Source organism: Microcaecilia unicolor, chromosome 7 (assembly GCF_901765095.1).
Source record: "Microcaecilia unicolor chromosome 7, aMicUni1.1, whole genome shotgun sequence".
Taxonomy (NCBI): domain Eukaryota; kingdom Metazoa; phylum Chordata; class Amphibia; order Gymnophiona; family Siphonopidae; genus Microcaecilia; species Microcaecilia unicolor.
The window spans coordinates 58,099,177-58,118,077 of record NC_044037.1 but is presented as its reverse complement, the minus strand read 5'-3'; the positions used below and the strand labels follow the sequence as shown (position 1 = coordinate 58,118,077).

Genomic DNA, 18,901 nt, shown 5'->3' with positions numbered 1-18,901 from the left:
CTTGGAGGGCTGCAGTTTCTACTTGGTGCAGGGGAGGGATCCTGACTCACTTCTTGGGACTGTGTTGAACTGCATTTGTGCCAGTCGGGGTGAGTGGCAGCTCCATCAGAGGCAGTTAAGTGGTTGGTGCACAGGAGACCACGGAAACGGGTGCCATTTGTCTGGTCCAACTGGCAATGAGGAACGGCCTCTGTCTGATCACACATGGAGTACAGCCACCATTTTACAACCTCAGGGCTCAACAGAGCATTCCGCTGCATCAGGGGTGCTTCAGTTTCTCGCTGCACTGCCCGTCCAGCTACTAAGAGATACCTATCCACTCCTGGAGGTCTGTCTCTGCTTCTCCCTCCTTTTTTGATGTGTCCTTGGCCTTTTCAGAGAAGTCATTTTTGAAGGAGCTGTTAGAGGAGGAAGATGACATGAAAGTACTGAGGTTGTTTCATAAAATGGAACATCCAGTCATTCGAGACCTGATTACAGCAGAATGGACATGGGGCTGAGAGTGGGAAAAGCCATGGCTCACCTCTACTTGTTGGTTCCAGAGGAGAAAGAGAAATTGCAGCTTCCCAGGGTGGACTCCATTGTTACAGGAGTGACTAAGAAACCACCTTGCAGTTGGAAGGGGGTATAGCCTCTGTGGGCTTTAAAGTGGGAGTGAGCATGCCTGAAGTGGCATCAACAGTCTGCAACACAAGACGGGTGCCATAACGCTGAGCTGGATGCTATTCGTGACATATTATGAGTTACAGCTCACAGTATATCTTTGGTTGTCACAACTATTTGGAGAGGATCTGGGGAAACTAAGCCACAGCAGTTGTTGGAATATAAGTTTTTATTTATAGTACATTTCTACCCCACATTTTCCCACGCACGCAGGCATAATGTGGCTAACATAGGAGAAGTAAAAATGACAATACAATAAGAGAAAATGGTAAGAGACAAGAAGTAGGCATACTGGGAAAGACCAAAGGTCCATCAAGCCCAGCATCCTGTTTCCAACAGTGGCCAATCCAGGTCAGAAATACCTGGCAAGACCCCAAAAAAGTGCAAAACATTCTATACTGTCCATTTAATAATGGTCTATGGACTTTTTCTTCAGGAAGCCGTCCAAACCTTTTTAAAACTCCACTAAGCTAACTGCCTTTACCACATTCTCTGGCAACAAATTCCAGAGTTTAATTACACGTTGAGTGAAGAAACATTTTCTCCGATTCGTTTTAAATTTACTACATTGTAGTTTCTTCGCATGCCCCCTAGTCCTAGTATTTTTGGAAAGTGTAAACAGACACTTCACATCTACCCGTTCAACTCCACTCATTATTTTATAGACCTCTATCCTATCTCCTCTCAGCCGCCTCTGGTCGTCTGTCTTCAGGAGGCTCTCAATCTCGATTTTGCGACGGCAGACAGTACCGGCCTGGTTCAGGCATGCCAATCTTCCTTTCTTGCAGACAGGAAGTCCTCCTCACAGTTAGCTAGCTTATCCAATGCCTCCTGAGCTTCGTATTGTTGCGAGGCTGATTCAGTTGGAGGACGTCTTCAGGAGTTTCGGGAGGTGTGGGCCAAAATCACATCAGACCAGTGAGTTCTGGATATTCTTACAGAAGGTTACAAGTTGGAGTTCTTCTGCCCAGTTGCTCCTGTCTTGTCAAAAGGGAACCATGGTGATCAAGGTTCAGGCCACAGACCACAGTAGATTTCTTGCTGGCACTCCGGGCTATTGTTCCAGTTACCTAGGCCAAACAGGGACAAGGCAGATACTCTGTCTACTTCATTGTCCCAAAGAAGGAAGGCTCCTTTTGTCTGGTTAGATCTCAAAGTTCTAAACTGCTATTTCCGAGTGTTCTGCTTTTGTATGGAAACATTAAGAGTAGTTATAGCCTCACTTCAAGTGGGAGAATTTCTCACTGCCTTCAATCTGAAGGAGGCGTACTTCCATATACCCATATAGCCACTGCATCAGAGGTTTCTATGTTTTGTGGTGCCGAGTCATCACTTCTGGTTCAGGGCTTTTGCCCTTTGGTCTCTCCACAGCACCAAGAACGTTTACCAAGATTATGGTAGTGGTGACAACCTTCCTTTGATGCCAGGGAATCAGATTTCTCCCCTTTCTCAATGACTTGACTGTCTCATTCATGTGTCGTCCTATTCGGACAGCATGGCAACAACTGACAAAGTTGACCATCTTCTGCAGACAGGTTGGGTGATTGATCTCTAGAAGAGCAGACTAACTCCAATGCAGATGCTGGAATATTTAGACATTCTATTCGAAGCAGCAAGGGAGATGATCTTCCTCACGGAATACAGGAGATCAAAGCTGATTCAGTAGATTTGTCTTCTTAGTGAAGGCAGACTCGGGGTCTGGGACTACATCCAGGTTCTGGGATCAATGATAGTGGTGATGGAAGTGGTGCCATGGGCAAGCGCTCCTATGTGGCCATTACAGGAGTTTCCGGTGTCACTGAAGTATGACCTTCATCTTTGTTGGACTCTGGTTTCCTCGATGGACTATGCAGTGGTGGTTGTTGCCCAGAAATTTGACCGTTGGAGCTCCCTTTCCAATAACACCTTGGGAGGTGGTGACAATGGATGCCAGCAAGTCGGGTTGGGGAGCTCATTACAAGTTCCATCTGGCACAGGGCACCTGCATTGAACAGGAGCCTCAGTGGTCGATAAATTGCTTGGAGCTCAAGGCAATGGGGGCCCTGTTCCAAGTTTTCTCTGACAAAGTGATGGTGGTGGCTTATATCAACAAGCAAGATGGGACCTGCAGCTGTCCAGTGGCGGTGGAGGTGGCCTCCCTCATGAGTTGGGCAGAGAAATTTCTTCTCTGTTTTTGGCTGCTCACATCACTGGGTTATTGAATGTGGAGGTGAACTTTTTAAGCCAGGCACTTCTTGGACCTGGTAGAATGGGAGCTATCCAGCCAGGGGTTTCAGCTGATTGTGCACTGACGCGGTTCTCCGCTTCTGGACTTGATGATGAAAAAAAGGAATGCCAATGTGCCCAAGTTCTTCAGCCGTTGGCAAGAACCAGGCTTGATGGGGATTGATTCTTTACTGCAGCCCTGGCAAGAGACACATCTACTAAATATCTTCCCTCCTTGGCCCATGGTAGGCTACGTGTTGAAAGGATCGCATTGCACTGGGGTAGAATATATGTCATAGTCCCAAATTAGCCGTGTCGCTGTGGTATGCGGACCGGATTCAACTGCTGGATGAGGGTCCTCTCCATCTTCCCCAGCTACACGGCCTACTGAAGCAAGGTCTGCTGCTCATGCAGGATCCGTGCCCCTTTAGTCTTACGGCTTGGCTGTTGGAAGCACTCGGTTGAGTTGAAAAGGTTATTCTGATTCAGTCATTGCTACCTGCTTCAGGCTCAGAAATGCTCTACATCCATGGCGTATGCGAGGGTGTGGAGGATGTTTGAGGGCTGATGTTCTGCACACAGACTTTCTCCCTTCTCTGCTCAGATCGCACACATCGTAGCGTTTCTCCAGGCAGGTCTTCAGAAAGGAGTGGTATTGAGTTCAGGTTGCAGCTTTGGCCTGTTTCAGGGGTTGACTATATGACGTTTCTTGCGGCTAACCTGGATGATGTTTGATTCTTGCTGGTAGTAGGCCACGTGAGGCTAGGTTCGGTTTTAGACAGGGTGAAGCCCAGGGCAGAAATTACTGCCACACACAAAACAACTTTAGATGACTTTTTTTTTACACACAAAGCACACAGACCTTCACGAAATACAGAAGAAGGGATCAGAAATTAGAAACAGAACTATGAACACCAAAATTGAAACTTGGTAAGTACTGCAACACTGAAGAAATAAAAACAGAAATGCACTTCCTTTTATATTGAACACAGTTTGTAGCATCGCCACTGGGGACCCCAACAACTTTGGACTCGGACCCCCCCAAAATTAGCCATTATCATTGCTATGACTGGCGGGGATCCCCAAGCTGTGCCAGCTGAAGACCATCTCCTCTAGTCTGGCAGCCAGAGCTGTCTAAGTTGTGCAGCTGGTGGCTGTGTCCTCAAGCTGCTGGTACCATTTCTGTTCCCCCCATGCAAGCCCAGTTTTCATGTATGCAGAAATACTAAGCAATCACAGGGGTGGGTCAGCAGTGGCGACAGCAGCTTGGGGATACTGCCGCTGGCTGCAGAGCTTGTGGAGTTCTGTATTTTGGAACAGCAAAGGAAGAGGAGGCCTTCACCTGAAGGGGCATCGAGATCCTTGCCAGCTCAGGTGTTTATATTTTGCATTCATGCGGGGGCAGGGAGAAAATTTGGTGCCCACCCACATTTGAGTTCCAATCAAATGTCTGGCTATGCCACTGAACACGATAAAAAGTAATCTGTGAGACACAAATCCCAAAGATAACGTATTCCAGGTAATAAATTCAAAATAATATATACTTTTTTCTATCTTTGTTGTGTGGACATTTTATTTTTCCATCATGTTGGTCTCAGTTTCTCTGTCTGTCTTCTGCTAATTTTCTTTCCAGTGACGCTTGTCCATTTGTCTTTTCTTCTCTCTTATCTTCTTTAATTCCTTTACTACACCTGTTTCTGATCCTTCCCTTATCGGTTTTCCTCTCTTCTTTCTTTTCAGCCTCTCTCAAATTTCATCTTCTTTCTCACCCCTCTCCTTCCTTTTTCTTTTCAGCTACCTATTAACTTTCCATATTTTCTTCTCAGTCCCTAGCTGTCCCATTTCCCATCCTTCCCCAGCCCACTGTTCCCTTCTATCTTTCATCTACCTTCCATTACTACATTTCTATCTCTGCATTCACTATCCTTCTCTTACTCATTATCTTGCCACCCCTTCTTGGACACTCCCACATGGTTCTGCCATTTCCAATATTTCCCCTCCATCCACTCTTGTAGCCTGGTATTTCCTTTTCCTTTCCTCCTCCCCCCCCCCCCCCCCCATGGCTTAACATCTCCCTATCCCTTTTTCTCCACATCCCCATCAACTTCCTGTCCCATCTCTGTTCCCTCCTGCTGCCCCCCCAATAGTCATACCTCTCTCTCCCCTCCTTGGTCCAATATTGCTCCCTTTCTCTTTCCTACAGTTGTTCCCTCCCCCTACCCTATCTCACATGACTCAGCCCTGGGTCCAACATATTTCTCTTTCCAGCTGCCCTCCCATCTAGCATTTTTCCCTCCCTCCCCACCACTCCTGAGTCCAACAACTTTCCCTCTCTCTTCCTTTCCTCCACTCCATTATCTTCAATCTTTCTCTCTTCCTGGGCCCATCATTACTTCGTCTATCCCCTCTTCCCAATCCCACTATGGCATGTCCCCCATCTCTCAAACCCCTCCTCCGGTCTACTTAAACTCCAGGGGGGGGGCCTTGTGGTCCACCATCCCTTATCCTTCTCGCCACCCTGATCTGAGGTCTCCCTTTTTCCTCACCTTCCCTGTCCAGCTTGGTCAAGTTTTTGTTTGCAAGGTATCGTTGGTGTGGCAGTGATTCTGATACGCCGCCTGTGACTGCTCCTGTGCTGAGCCTATTACCTCAGAGGAGGGCGGGACTTAATGCGGGAAGAGCCTATTACCTCAGAGGAGGGCGGGACCTAATGCGGGAAGGTCGGCCCGACGACGTGCAGGAGATTTTTACTAGCAGGGCAGACACGAGGCACTGCCTGCTACTCGGCACTTCTCAATTTTTTTTTAAAGTTAGTGGGTGCAGCAGGAGGAGAACAGAGTTGGTAGGTGGGTCGGGTCGGGGGGGGGGGGGACTCAGATGGGAGAAGGTTGTGGGATGGGGGTTCTCAGTTGGGGGAAGGGGGTAAGGGGGACTCAGATGGGAGAAGGGTGTGGGATGGGGGTTCTCAGTTGGGGGGAGGGGGTAAGGGGTACTCAGATGGGAGAAGGGTGTGGGATGGGGGTTCTCAGATGGGAGAAGGGGGCTGAACTGGGGTTTGAGAAGGGGCCATATGGGAAATGGGGGCCATGTATGGGGCTGGTGGGAAAATGGGGCATGCGTGGGTCAGGTGGGAGAATGGTTCTGGGGCTGAAAAGGGGGGCTCTAATACAAGGCATGTGGATGAAGGGGGCTGGAACTAGGGGCTGAAAAGGAGGGTAGGTGGGATAAGGGGGCTAGTACTGGGACTGGAGGCTGAAAAGGGGCAGGGGCTGAAACTGTGGGTACTGGGGGCTGAAAAGGAGATAGGGAGAAGTGGCTGGGGCTGAAGCTTGGGACTGGTGAGAGAAAAGGGCTGGGGACTGGGGTTGAAACTGGGGGCTGAAAAGGGGACAGGGAGGAGTGGCTGGGGGCTGAAGCTCGGGACTGGTGGGAGAAAAGGGCTGGGGCTGAAATGGGGGACTGGTGGGATAGTGGGGCTGGAACTGTGGGCTGAAAAAAAGGGGCAGAGAGAGGGGCAGATCCTGGATGGAAGGGGGAGCAAGAGGGAGGGCAGACCTGGATGGATGGGAGAGGGAGGGCAAATGGTGGATTGAAGGGGCAGAGAGAAAGGGCAGACAGTGGATGGAAGGGATAGAAAGGGCAGACAGTGAATGGAAGGGGCAGAGATAGAGGGCAGATGTGCACGGAAGGGGCAGGGAGAGAGGGCAGACATTGGATGGAGGGGACAGCAGAGAGGGCAGACACTGGATGGCAGAGAGAGAGCGAAGACAGATGCTGGATGGAAGGAAGACAGTGAAAAGAAGATGAGGAAAGCAGAAACCAGAGACGACAAACTGTAAATAAAATATATATTTTTATTTTTTTGCTTTAGGATATAGTATTGTAGCTGTGTTAATAAATGTTTATAATAGAACATGTAAATAAGGTAATCTTTTTATTGGACTAATTTTAATACATTTTGACAAACATTCGGAGAACAAAGCCCCCTTCCTCAGGTCAGGATAGGATACTGTAACAGCACTATACTGTATTGACCTGAGGAAGGAGATTTTGGCCTCTGGAAGCTAAACGTATTAGTCATAAGTACATAAGTACATAAGTACATAAGTAGTGCCATACTGGGAAAGACCAAAGGTCCATCTAGCCCAGCATCCTGTCACCGACAGTGGCCAATCCAGGTCAAGGGCACCTGGCACGCTCCCCAAACGTAAAAACATTCCAGACAAGTTATACCTAAAAATGAGGAATTTTTCCAGTCCATTTAATAGCGGTCTATGGACTTGTCCTTTAGGAATCTATCTAACCCCTTTTTAAACTCCGTCAAGCTAACCGCCCGTACCACGTTCTCCGGCAATGAATTCCAGAGTCTAATTACACGTTGGGTGAAGAAAAATTTTCTCCGATTCGTTTTAAATTTACCACACTGTAGCTTCAACTCATGCCCTCTAGTCCTAGTATTTTTGGATAGCGTGAACAGTCGCTTCACATCCACCCGATCCATTCCACTCATTATTTTATACACTTCTATCATATCTCCCCTCAGCCGTCTCTTCTCCAAGCTGAAAAGCCCTAGCCTTCTCAGCCTCTCTTCATAGGAAAGTCGTCCCATCCCCACTATCATTTTCGTCGCCCTTCGCTGTACCTTTTCCAATTCTACTATATCTATATTTGTTTTGTTTCTATTTGTTAATTTGTAAAGTGGTGATTGGTATTTGTTAGGTTTTTTTTCAAATTTACATCTGTTGTTTTTATATTTTGCACAGTACTAGGGGACATTTTCTGTTTCTGTGGTGTTGTATTGTATGCAGAGTCTGGCATCTTGGGGGGTTCAGTTTAATTTTTGTCTAAATAGAAAGTTTAAATATTACTACTTATTCTATAGTGGATTAGGGTGTATCTGTGTTTGTGAAAAAGACATGGTTTTCAGTTGGCATTGACTGTGCAGGATCGACAAGCCCTGGAGCTGGGGGCCTTGGAGCTCGGAGGGAGGGGTGGCCGGCTCTGGAGCTAGGGTGGGGCGGGGCTAGGGTGGGGCCCCGTCAAATTGGTCTGCATAGGGCCCCGCACTTGCTAACACCGGCCCTGCTTACAGGGCCGCCAAGAGACTGGGCTGGGCCTGGGGCAAGGCCGCCCCGGGGGCCCTAGCCGCCCCGTCCCCCCCGAGGTCGCCGCCGCCACTCCCCCCTCCACCCCCCCCCCCCCACCAAGGTCAGCGCCACCGGGCCAGGCCCCCTGCATTGAAATCGCAGACTCACCTCCGTGAAAGCAGCGATGCAGGCAGCAGAACGCATCCCTTCGGCCCTCCTTCCCTCCCTGTGTCCCGCCCTCGTCTGACGTAACTTCTGTGAGGGCGGGACACAAGGAAAGAAGGAGGGCCGAAGGGAGGTGTTCTGCTGCCTGCACCGCTGCTTTCACGGAGGTGAGTCTGCGATTTCAATGCAGGGGGCAGACGGTCAACAGCGGAGGGCGGGTGGGACTGTGGCGCCGGGCCCCCCTTGGAGGCCCGGGCCCAGGGAATTTTGTCCCCCCTGCCCCCCCCTCTCGGCGGCTATGTGTGCTTACCTTGTAGCTCATTTTAGTAAATGAGGCCAAAGTGGTATAAATAAATGTAGTGTGGAGGTATTGCACATGTTTTAAATACATTTCTGAAATGTTAAGCAAAACTGATAGGAATTTGTTCCTGCCATTTATACCTGCCATTTTGTTTCCCTTTTCAATTGTTAGCAACAACCAAACCTTCCTGAGGAAAGTACAGCTTGGAAGGACCTGCTCGACAAAAGTGAAGAGTGTTTGCTTCTGAATAGAAAAGATAAAACTATTCAGAACATAGAAGTTTTCTGTTATGTCAGGTAAGAGCACAGTATGCATAGGGTAGAAATGCCAGATGGTGTGGATAACATGAGGACAAATCTAGTGAAGCTTGGTCTAGAATTTGGCAGCAGAGATTTAATGCTAAAACCCGAGGTGCAGTATGGTATTTCTGTGCTTGAAAGAAGAGCAGGATTTGGGGGTGATCGTATTTGATGATCGTAAGATAGCCCAACAGATAGAAAAAGTAATGGCAAAAGCCAAAAGGATGCTTGGGTGCATAAATCTCATTGGAGTACTGCGTACAGTTCTGGAGTCTGTCCTGAGAGCACCTATTAAAATGATTAGTGGTCTGTGTCATAAAGCATATGGGGGTAGACTTAAAGATCTCAATATGTATACGTTGTAAGAACGGTTGGAGAGGGGAGATATGATAGAGAGATTTAAATAACATGTCAAAAATGCACAAGAGGTGAGCCTTTTTCACTTGTAATGATGCTTTGAATGAAGGGGCATTGGATGAAGGTGAAAAAGGATAGACTCAGGAGTAATCTAAGGAAATGCTTCTTTATGGAAAGGGTGGTAGATGCGTTAAATGACCTTCCAGAGGAGGTGGTAGAGATGAGGACTGTATCTGAATTCAAGAAAGCATTGGACAAGCACAGAGGATCTCCAAGGGAGAGAGAGATTATAATACTTATTATTGGTATGTATAGGCAGAGTGGATAGGTAGCATGGTCTTCATCTGCCATCTTTTTCTGTTTCTATATTAAAATCATTAAAATCAGACTTGATTCACCCAAATTAGCTTTGACCGATGGAGGGAAAATTCTAGAACAACCGTTAAGTGACAAAAGTAGGTACTTGAAAGATGGTTGGCAAAGCCAAAACAATTTGTTAAGGGCCAAACAAATATTCAAAACTCACAAAAGAAGCCTTAGAAACGCTGTTGTCTCCATTGATGTGAGCCACAGACCAACAGGGAATATTTGATACCAAGGTTGCATAGCACTGATTGCTACACTATAAGGATTGTGTAGCAGTGGACCAAAATTAAGCAGCTTAAGTCAATATTTTATATCCTCCGATGACCACATGCAGGATATTAAGTCCTTTCAGATGGTTAATGTTATCTGATGGAGCCCAGATAGGAAAGGGCCTCTCCAGCTAGAAGTAGTTCTGGTGCCTTTGAAAGGCCCTGTTATACATGCTTACAAGTTCCTGCATCACATAATCATGTAAGACATCCTCAGACCTTTTCTAAATTTTTTGCAGAAACAATCAGATATACCCTCTCTTTCTAAAATTGGGATAAAAATTGTCTCGATTGGTGGTGTGTGTGTGGATCTCTTGTTTATCCATTTAATGTTGCAAGTTAGGTTTTCATTTTGTCCTACAGATCAATCTGGAAACTTGGAGGTTATGCCCATCTACCAGCAGGTGGAGATGGAGAGAATGGCAGAGCTCTGCTATAAAGGGTACTGTGCAGCAGACTCCTTTCATTATTCTCTCTATCTCAGCAGGTAGATGGTCATAACCTGTGTAGCTTCTTGTGGTACTTGTACCTGGCCTGTTCTGTGGGGCTTCAGTAGAGCTGGGGTGTTTGACTGTGGTCAGCTTATTGCTCTGTGGTACCTTCTCGTCAGTAAAGTTCTCTTCACCATACTGCTGCATTTGTGTCTGGTATCCAGCTCTTGTTTCTTGGCATGCTGTAAAGGCCATTACTAGTTCTTCCTTTACAAATTTTTATCTTTATTGACATGTATAGGCCAAAATATTTGAATAAATTTTAAAATCTGTATTGATAAGCAAAATCGGCCTGTAATTAACAACCAAGGTGGTATCTTTACCTGGCTTTTTTAGACGTATAATCTTGGCTTCCATCAGGAATTGAGAACTCTCAGTTCCTTTCACAAGGTGCTGCATGTAATGGAGTACATGAAGAAGGAAGTCATCTGAGATGGTCCTATACAAGTTTACAGAAAGTTCATTGGGGCTCAGAAAGTTTTGGAGAGGTAATGACTTAATAGCCATCAGAATGTCTAATTCTGTTATCTCCTCCTCCAGTAATTCTTTCAGAATATTTGTGAGAAATTGATGAAGTAGCCTGGATAGAAAGCCTTTTATGGATTCTTCTTACGGAAGTTGGACTGAATGATATAGCAGTTGATAGAATTCCTGAAAGTGCTGAACAATTTCATCATCCTTATAATATCTGGTGTCATCAGGGCATATAATCAGCGGTATTGTCTCACTGCTTTTCCTAGTTACTGATCCAAAAGGCAACCTGACTTACTGCACTCCTCATAACCTCTCTTCCTTTTAGTAAATATAATTGTGCTCACCTGCTGATTTAAGAGAATATTGATATTGTAGCTTATGAAGCTAAAGAAGGAACAAAGTGTCAACCTGAAATAAATTGATGTTCTAGGACTTTAATTTGAGAGTCTAGATGGGACATACCTTGGATTCTTTCTTGTTTCACCTGGATTAAGTAGGCAAGAATTTCCTTCCCCGATAGTAGTCTTAATTTGGATTTATATTGTGCTAGGGAGGAGCTTCAAGCACCTAGCATTTATTGCAATTATAGTAGTTATTTCCCTATGAGCTGTTCATTTTTAGCTCATTCATTTGCACATTGCCTCTGTGTTGCAAGAGTAAGGATCCTTTTCTGGCCCAGTGTGCATTTTGTCTTAGGACCATACCATCTTAGCGTAAAGAGGAAGGTACACAGCATCTCCTGCTGAGATGGTTGCAATGGTTCTACCAACTCCTGGTTACTATTTGTGGATTCCAGTGGTGAAGATATAGATCTTATGGTTGGACTCAGCCTGTGGGCCTAGTAAGTGACTGTCTAATGTGGTCTCTCTTAAATCTTGAGTTGATTGTGGTTGTGTGAAGTGTGTTTACAATCTAGAGGTTTTGTCACCCCTCTGCCTGGCTGCAAGAATCCAAGTAGTGAGCTGGAAAGCTTGAGCCAGAAGCTGAGGAGAATAAATAGAAATATTTGAATATTTTTACTGCTGTAATTGTCTGTTGCTTATGTTTGACTTATGTTTGACTTATTCTTGCTGTACAGTGCCTTGAGTGAATTCTTTCAAAGAGGCGGTAAATAAATCCAAATAAACTTCCCCAAAAATGGAAGGGGAAATAGCAGATCTTTATTTTATTGGACTAACCTAATACGTTTTTTTGACAACCTTTGGAAGGCAGAATCTTTTTCCACAGTATGAGCAAAAGATGATGATAAAAGAAAGAGAGAGAAATATGGAGGGACTGTGAACTTTTGGTTTACAGGGATAGGTCTGCTTAGTATGCAGGACCCCTCCCCCCCCCCCCCAAAAAGACTGACTGACAGTCATTGGAAGGAATAGCAGACACAGATAAAGAAGACAAGACTCTACAGTGTTTACCTAACGCTCTACAACCTTAAGAAATAGACTACCTCAGAGAAAACACTTGTTTTGCACCAGTCATCAGTAAAGTGAGTTGAAGGACCCCCACATCAGTCTGAGTATTTGTAGAATAGGGGGCTTTGGGGAATGTCTTCCCCTCCCCCTATCACCCAAAGAGAACCTGCTCCCTTGGAGAAGAGTGTGCATGTGCTGAATGGAGGAAGGGAAAGGACTGAGAGACAATTAATAGCCCTTGGGGGGGGGGGGTGACTCCACTAGATGTACTGCTCCAAGATGAGGTACCCCCAGACGAAAATTATCCTTCTGGGAGTAGGATAAACAAAAGACAAAAAGTATCCCGCCTTCAGAAACCCTCTTGACATTTTTTGTCCTCTTTTTTTTTTTTTTTTTTAATTTCCTGATTTGATCCCATACTTAGTTTTAAGAGTTTTCAACCTTGTATTGATTGTCCAAACTAAAAAAAAAAAAAAAATGAAACCTGTGCTTCTTTCCTTACGAACCTGGGATCCTGAGCTCTTATCATTCGACTACACTATCCTGCCTAACAGGGCATTATAATCCCCCTCTGTACAGATAGGCAGACTGCAGTAAGAAAGAGGAATCTGGGCCAGCAGCAGTAATTGACAGCAGCCTATAACTCATACTAGCCCTTCTCTGGCATATAATAGCTTTATTGAAATTCAGTACTGAATTGTGGCGTAAATTAGACATGCAACACTTGGTTAAAATGGAGTTGAATAAAAAAATTAAGTAAAATATATAAATATATGCTCTTGGTCCTGTATTTGTGGTTGTAGCATTATCTTTTGTTGTTGCTTTTCTCGGCATAGAGAATGTTTTGGAGTGATTTTTATTGTGAAAATTAACTTCTGCAAACTTGCCGTTTCAAGTTCCTTAAATAGAAGAAAACAGCTGGTTAGCGGCATAATATATACTGTTCAAATCGGCAGTGAATAGCCTTAGAATAAAGTTCATCCATCACAAGGGAAAATGTTGTCTCTGTAACAAGCTGTGTTTAAAAAAATAAAAGGCAAATGGTTGAAAAATAAATAGTGAACACCTGTGCTGAATAAATTAACCAACTGGCTGCCAGTTTTTCATTTGACCTATCTGTTGGGGAATGACTGTTCCATGGCATTGATATAACTTGTTCATGTTTAGATAACTGCTTTGTTACATACAACCATTCATGAACAAATAGGTATAGATAATATTCAAAATTTACACAACAATTTGCTTGCAGATGCATCCTTTTTTTTTTTAACTAACAGAAGTGGATTCCCTGCCCAGAGAGCTACTTGGAAAGAGAGCTGGGGTACAATGGTTGTATTGTGTGGTGCTGGAAGTTGTAAAAAGGAATGGAGGCTGCAAGGAAAGGGGAGCTGAGTTTATTGATTGAACTGTGGGCTTGCATTTTACAATTTATTTGGTTTACTTCCTATTGCTAAAAATTCAGAGATGAGCCAAAACACCTTTTTTGTTTATTTCTAAAATGATGGCTCTTAGTTTAGCAAACTGTATTGTCAATAAAGAATTTTTGTTTGTTTAGATAATTATGAGATATTTCTTTCAGATACCAATTATCTATTTTCTCAGTGTTTCAAATTAAATTAGTGGGTGAGAGTATGCTGTGAATTTGTAACATCACGATCACTCCTATTGTAATAGCTGTATTATTCTTTTTTTTAAACGAGCTTAAAGCAGCAGCTTTTTTTTTCTAATTAGCTTTAATCCCCTTCACAAGGGGACCCTTTTACTAAGATGCCCTAAGAAATGGGCTAGCTCATGACTTTTCTCTGCACTAAACCTATTTCTAGCAGGTCCCTAAAATACGGCTTTTTTCTTTTTGCAGGTCTCTTGCTAATTTTTTCAGTAGTGCTCAGGACTTGAAAAAATTAATGCAGGAGCTCTTACCAGCACCTATTTAGGAGGTTCTAAGTGCTCCCTTGTTAACTCAGCATTAGCCAGTTAGCTTTCACTAATGTGAAAACGCTGGCTGGCTAATGCTTCCATGCCCATTCTCAGCCCATGATGTGCCCTTCCAGAAAAATTTTTTAAAAATAAAAATAATGTGCCATTAGCATGCACAAACAAACAAAACGCCTTAATGCGTTTTGCAGTAAGCCTTTTTGGGCATGCTAACTGCGCATTAGTGCTTAATGCCCTTTAGTAAAATGGTCCCTAAGTGCACTAAACGTAGCATACATTTTTCTGAGTGGAACTTGACTCAATTTAATAAGATTTGTAAATCACAAAAATCATGCACTTTCAATTAACAAAACAAAAAAAACTTAGAAGTTTGCCACCTAAGACAAAAACTGGACAAAGAATTTTAGTAAGCTGTCTCAAGAAAAAATATTTTAAACTCAGTTTTGTTTCTTAACAAAAGACTACATTTTCAAACCAACATTATGACATAACTGACCAAACTGTTGCTGATGTTTGAAGCATTCCTTCACATCAAATTTTGAGTTGCAGATACATATTAAAATGTTGCTTTATGGCAAGGATAGACCACCTGGATCCTTAAGGATTGCACACTTGCCAGGTTTTCATGATACTCAGACAATGTTTTTGAGATATACTGCATCTATTTGGTTGAACATCTTAACAAATTTGCATATTTTGGTTACTGTGAAATCCTGATCTACTTATGGCCCTCAGTAACCAGATTTGGATCCTTGCTTTATAACTTTGAGAGTTGTACATGATAGGAGCTCAAATTCCTTAGTAGCCAGGCTACATCATCCTGACTGATGAGTTGTTATCCCCGCCTACCAGCAGAAGGACATAGAGGATCTGACTTTTCCAGTGATATCACTGATGTAAGGGGGCTGGAGTTCTGTGAAAAACTCTAGTATTTCTCTACCTCCAGCAGAGGATAGGTTAGTCTGGTGTTCTTGGTCCCTGTCCTAGCTCCCAGCAGTGCAGTCTAAGGCTGCAGTGCTTGATCGATCTTAACGGCCTTGCTCGCAGGTTCCCGATCAACAGACCAGACCTGGTCAGGTGATAACTTAGTGAGGCTTGCAGTTTGGTCCCCGTGAAGTCCTTGCCACAGGGGGTGTGACTCCCCACCCTCCCCTTTTCTGCCCATCTGCATCTCTTTAGGATGTCTCTTTCTGGGCTCCCTGCAGCTCTAGGCAGCTCTTCAAGAAATTTACTGTTTGCCTGGTTTAGCTTTATTCTCCTTGTGAAGGGGAATAAAGTAAATTAGAGAAACACTGCTGCTTTAAGCTTCGTTTAAAAAAAGAATAATTAAAAATCCACACCCTTCAGAACTGGAGCGGGAGGCGGGGTGGGTGGATCACTGGAGTTCCTGTCTGCAGTTGACCGTAGCAGTCTGGCAAGTCCCTGCATACTGGTAGGCTGGTGTTGGATGGTCTGCATGAGCTGTCAGTCGAGTACTCTGCCACAGACCACTTCAAACTTCAGAACCAGTCCCAGTAGGGGGGGGGGGGGGGGGATGTCCATGGTGCTGAAGCTGTTTCCTCTGCCTTAGTATTGGGACTCATGTTCCCAATGTCTTTGGTGGGAACAGCAGTTATTTTGTCTTCTGTTGCAATTTTACTGCAGCAGGGGCTTGGGGGAAGAGCAGTTGCTTTCTCCTTCTTCATTTATAGTCAATTATTCTAATTAGGACAACAAGAAAAGAGTTTTAATTACAATTAATTAATTTCCGAGAAGCAAACACTAAACAAATAAATTAAATATTACTCCATATAATCTTAAGGCTCTTTATATTCATCTGATATCCCTAGTACCTTAAATTTTAATTAAAAAACTCTATAATACTAAGATGCAGACAGCAGTCCAGCAGCGAGATGGGTGCTATCCAGCCTTTGCATTTAGTGTCACATGTATGATTATCTCTCAGTTGGTGAGAGGTTATATGTGTGTGCTTGATGCAAAGAGCTTCTAGCTCTCAGAGAATGAGTCCATTCTCTTGAGGCTAGAGTAGCAGTCTTGGATGAGCTGAGGGAGACTGAGAGGTACATAGAGGAGGCCTACAGGGATGTTGTAGAGAAGTTCCACCTCCAGTCTGGAAGCCCCTGTGCTGCCTTGGAGGAGGGAGGTCTTCTAAAAGGAGAACATCACCATGTTGCAGCTGGAAGTAATCCTGTAGCCAGGACCAGCACACCAGGGGATGCGATATCCTCGCTCACTGAGGATGTGTCTCCAGGACTTCTGCCCAGGAGGGAAGGGTTAGGATTGCTGTTGTAGTTGGTGATTCGATTATTAGGCATGTAGATAGCTAGGTGGCTGGTGGATGTGAGGATGGCCTGGTGACTTGTCTGTCTGGTGCAAAGGTGGTGGACCTCACGCCTCACCTAGATACGATTTTAGATAGTCCTGGGGAGGAGCCGTCTGTCTTGGTACATGTGGGTGCCAATGACATAGGAAAACGTGGGAGAGAGATTCTGGCAGCCAAATTTAGACTCTTAGGTAGAAAGCTCAAATCATAACATCTAGGGTAGCATTTTCTGAAGTGCTCCCCGTTCCATGCGCAGGGCCCAAGAGACAGACAGAGCTCCATAGTCTCAAGACGTGGATGAGGTGATGGTGCAGAGAGGAGGGTTTTAGATTTGTATGGAACTGGGAACATTCTGGGGAAGAGGGAGCCTATTCTGGATTGATGGGCTCCACCTTAACCAGAACCTGGGGAAGGCCAACAGTCATTCAAAAGTGCATAGTTCGAAACAAGGTATCTTTCAAAGATATCACCAGGATCTTTAGGGAATCTCAATAGAAAAGAAAGCCAGGAGTTTTTAATGGGAGAACAGAGTAAAGGATGCAGATCATTCCCGTCAACTGTAAGTAGCTTGTAAATGTAAGGAAAAAACACAATTTGAAGTGTCTATATACAAATGCTAGGAAGCCTAAAAAATAAGATAGAAGATTTAGAAAATATAGTATTAAATAAAGAGGTAGATATAATAGGCATCTCAGAGGCCTTGTGGAAGGAGGACAATCAGTGGGATACTGTGTTATCAGAGTACAAATTATCATGGTGATATACTGGATCATATTGTGGAGGAGGTGTTGCACCATATGTTAGAGGGAATATAGTCAAAGTAAACATTCTACATGAAATAGATTTCAGCGTGGAATCCTTGTGGATAGAAATTCCATTTGCAGGAAAAGAGTATTCTGGTAGGGCTGTACTACCGTCTGCCAGGACAGATAGAACAGACAGATGAAGAAAGGTTTACAGAAATTAGGAAAGCTGTCATATTCGGCAACAGTATAATGGGTGATTTTCAGTTAAATCAGGGAGTGCTGGGGAGGTAGAATTCCTAAATGTAATAAATGACTGCTTCTTGGAGCAACTGGTCTAAGAATCAACAAGAGGGAGAGCTATTTTAGATCTAGTCCTTAGTGGAAATCTAGGCTAAAAGTTCATCTTTTTGAGGCTGCTTTTAACTTCTAACTTCTTTTCACCAGTTCAGTACCATCTGGAAGTAATTCCCTTATTCTTGTAAGTTCTGTTTAGTGTACAGTGCTGCGTACATCTAGTAGTGCCATAGAAATTATAAATTGTAATAGTAGCAATAGTGTCATGCAGGGCATAGTATGAGAGGTAACAGTGTTGGGTCCTCTGGGAAACAGTGATCCAAATGTGATCAATTTGAGCTGATATCTGGAGTGAAGTCACCAGGGAAATCTACTGTAGCAGCAATTAATTTTCAAAAGGGCAACTACGGTAAAATGAGGAAAGTATTTAAAAAGAAGCTAAAAGGGATCGGTCACAAAGGTTAGGAATTTAAATCAGGCATGGACGTTGTTTAAAAATATGATCGTGGAAGTCCAGACCAGATGTATTCCACGTATTAACAAAGGTGGAAAGAGGAGGAATGACAGCCAGCATGGTTAAAAGGTGAAGTGAAAGAGGCTATTAGAGCCAAAAGAGCATCTTCAAAGAAGGGAAAAAGGATCCAAATGAAAAAAATAAGAAGCAACATAAGCAGTGTAAAGTTAGATGCAAAGCATTGATAAAGAAGGCTAAAAGAGAATATGAAGAAAAACTTGCTGCAGAGACAAAACCTCATAGTAACAACTTTTTCAGGTACATCAGAAACAGACTGTGAGGGAATCCGTCGGACTGTTGGATCATGAAGGAGCAAAAGGGGCACTCGGGGAGGACAAGGCCATAGCGGAGAGATTGAATCAATTCTTTACTTTGGTCTTTACGGAAGAAGATGTAAGAGATCTACCTGTACCAGAAATGGTTTTCAAGGGTGACAGTGCAGAGGAACTGAAAGAAATCTTGGTGAACCTGGAAGGCATACTGAGCTAAATCAATAAGTTAGAGTGATAAATCACCTGGACCAGATGGTAAGCACCCCAGGGTACTGAAGGAACTCAAACATGAAATTGCTGACGTACTGTTAGTAATATGTAACCTGTCATTAAAATCATTCATAGTAACTGAAGATTGAAGAATGGCCAATGTAACGCCAGTTTTTAAAAAGGGTTCCAGGAGTGATCTGGGAAATAACAGATCGGTAAGTTTGGCTTCATTGCCAGGCAAAATAGTGGAAACAATTATAAAGAATAAAATTACAGAACACTTAGACAAACATGGTTTAGTGGAATAGAGTCAGCATGGATTTAGCCAAGGGAAGTCTTGCCTCACCAGTTTGCATCATTTCTTTGAAGGTGTAAATAAACTTGTGGATAAAAGTGAGCCGGTTGATGTAGTGTATCTAGATTTTCAGAAACCTTTTGACAAAGTTCCTCATGAGAGAATCCTGAGCAAATTAAAAAGTCATGGGATAGGAGGCAATGAGAGGTGTTTTCGAAAGAAACGT

The 18,901-nt window shown here is 44.1% G+C and overlaps 1 protein-coding gene across 2 annotated transcripts in view; it reads left to right on the top strand.

The window, feature by feature from the left end:
- The window catches only part of CHM (CHM Rab escort protein), a 243,774-nt gene that overhangs the window by 39,634 nt on the left and 185,239 nt on the right, over positions 1-18,901 (top strand). For both annotated transcript variants that reach the window (XM_030209030.1, XM_030209031.1), the window contains exon 4: positions 8,593-8,717. In XM_030209030.1, the coding sequence (XP_030064890.1) occupies positions 8,593-8,717 (125 nt within the window). The remainder of the gene's footprint in view (positions 1-8,592; positions 8,718-18,901) is intronic.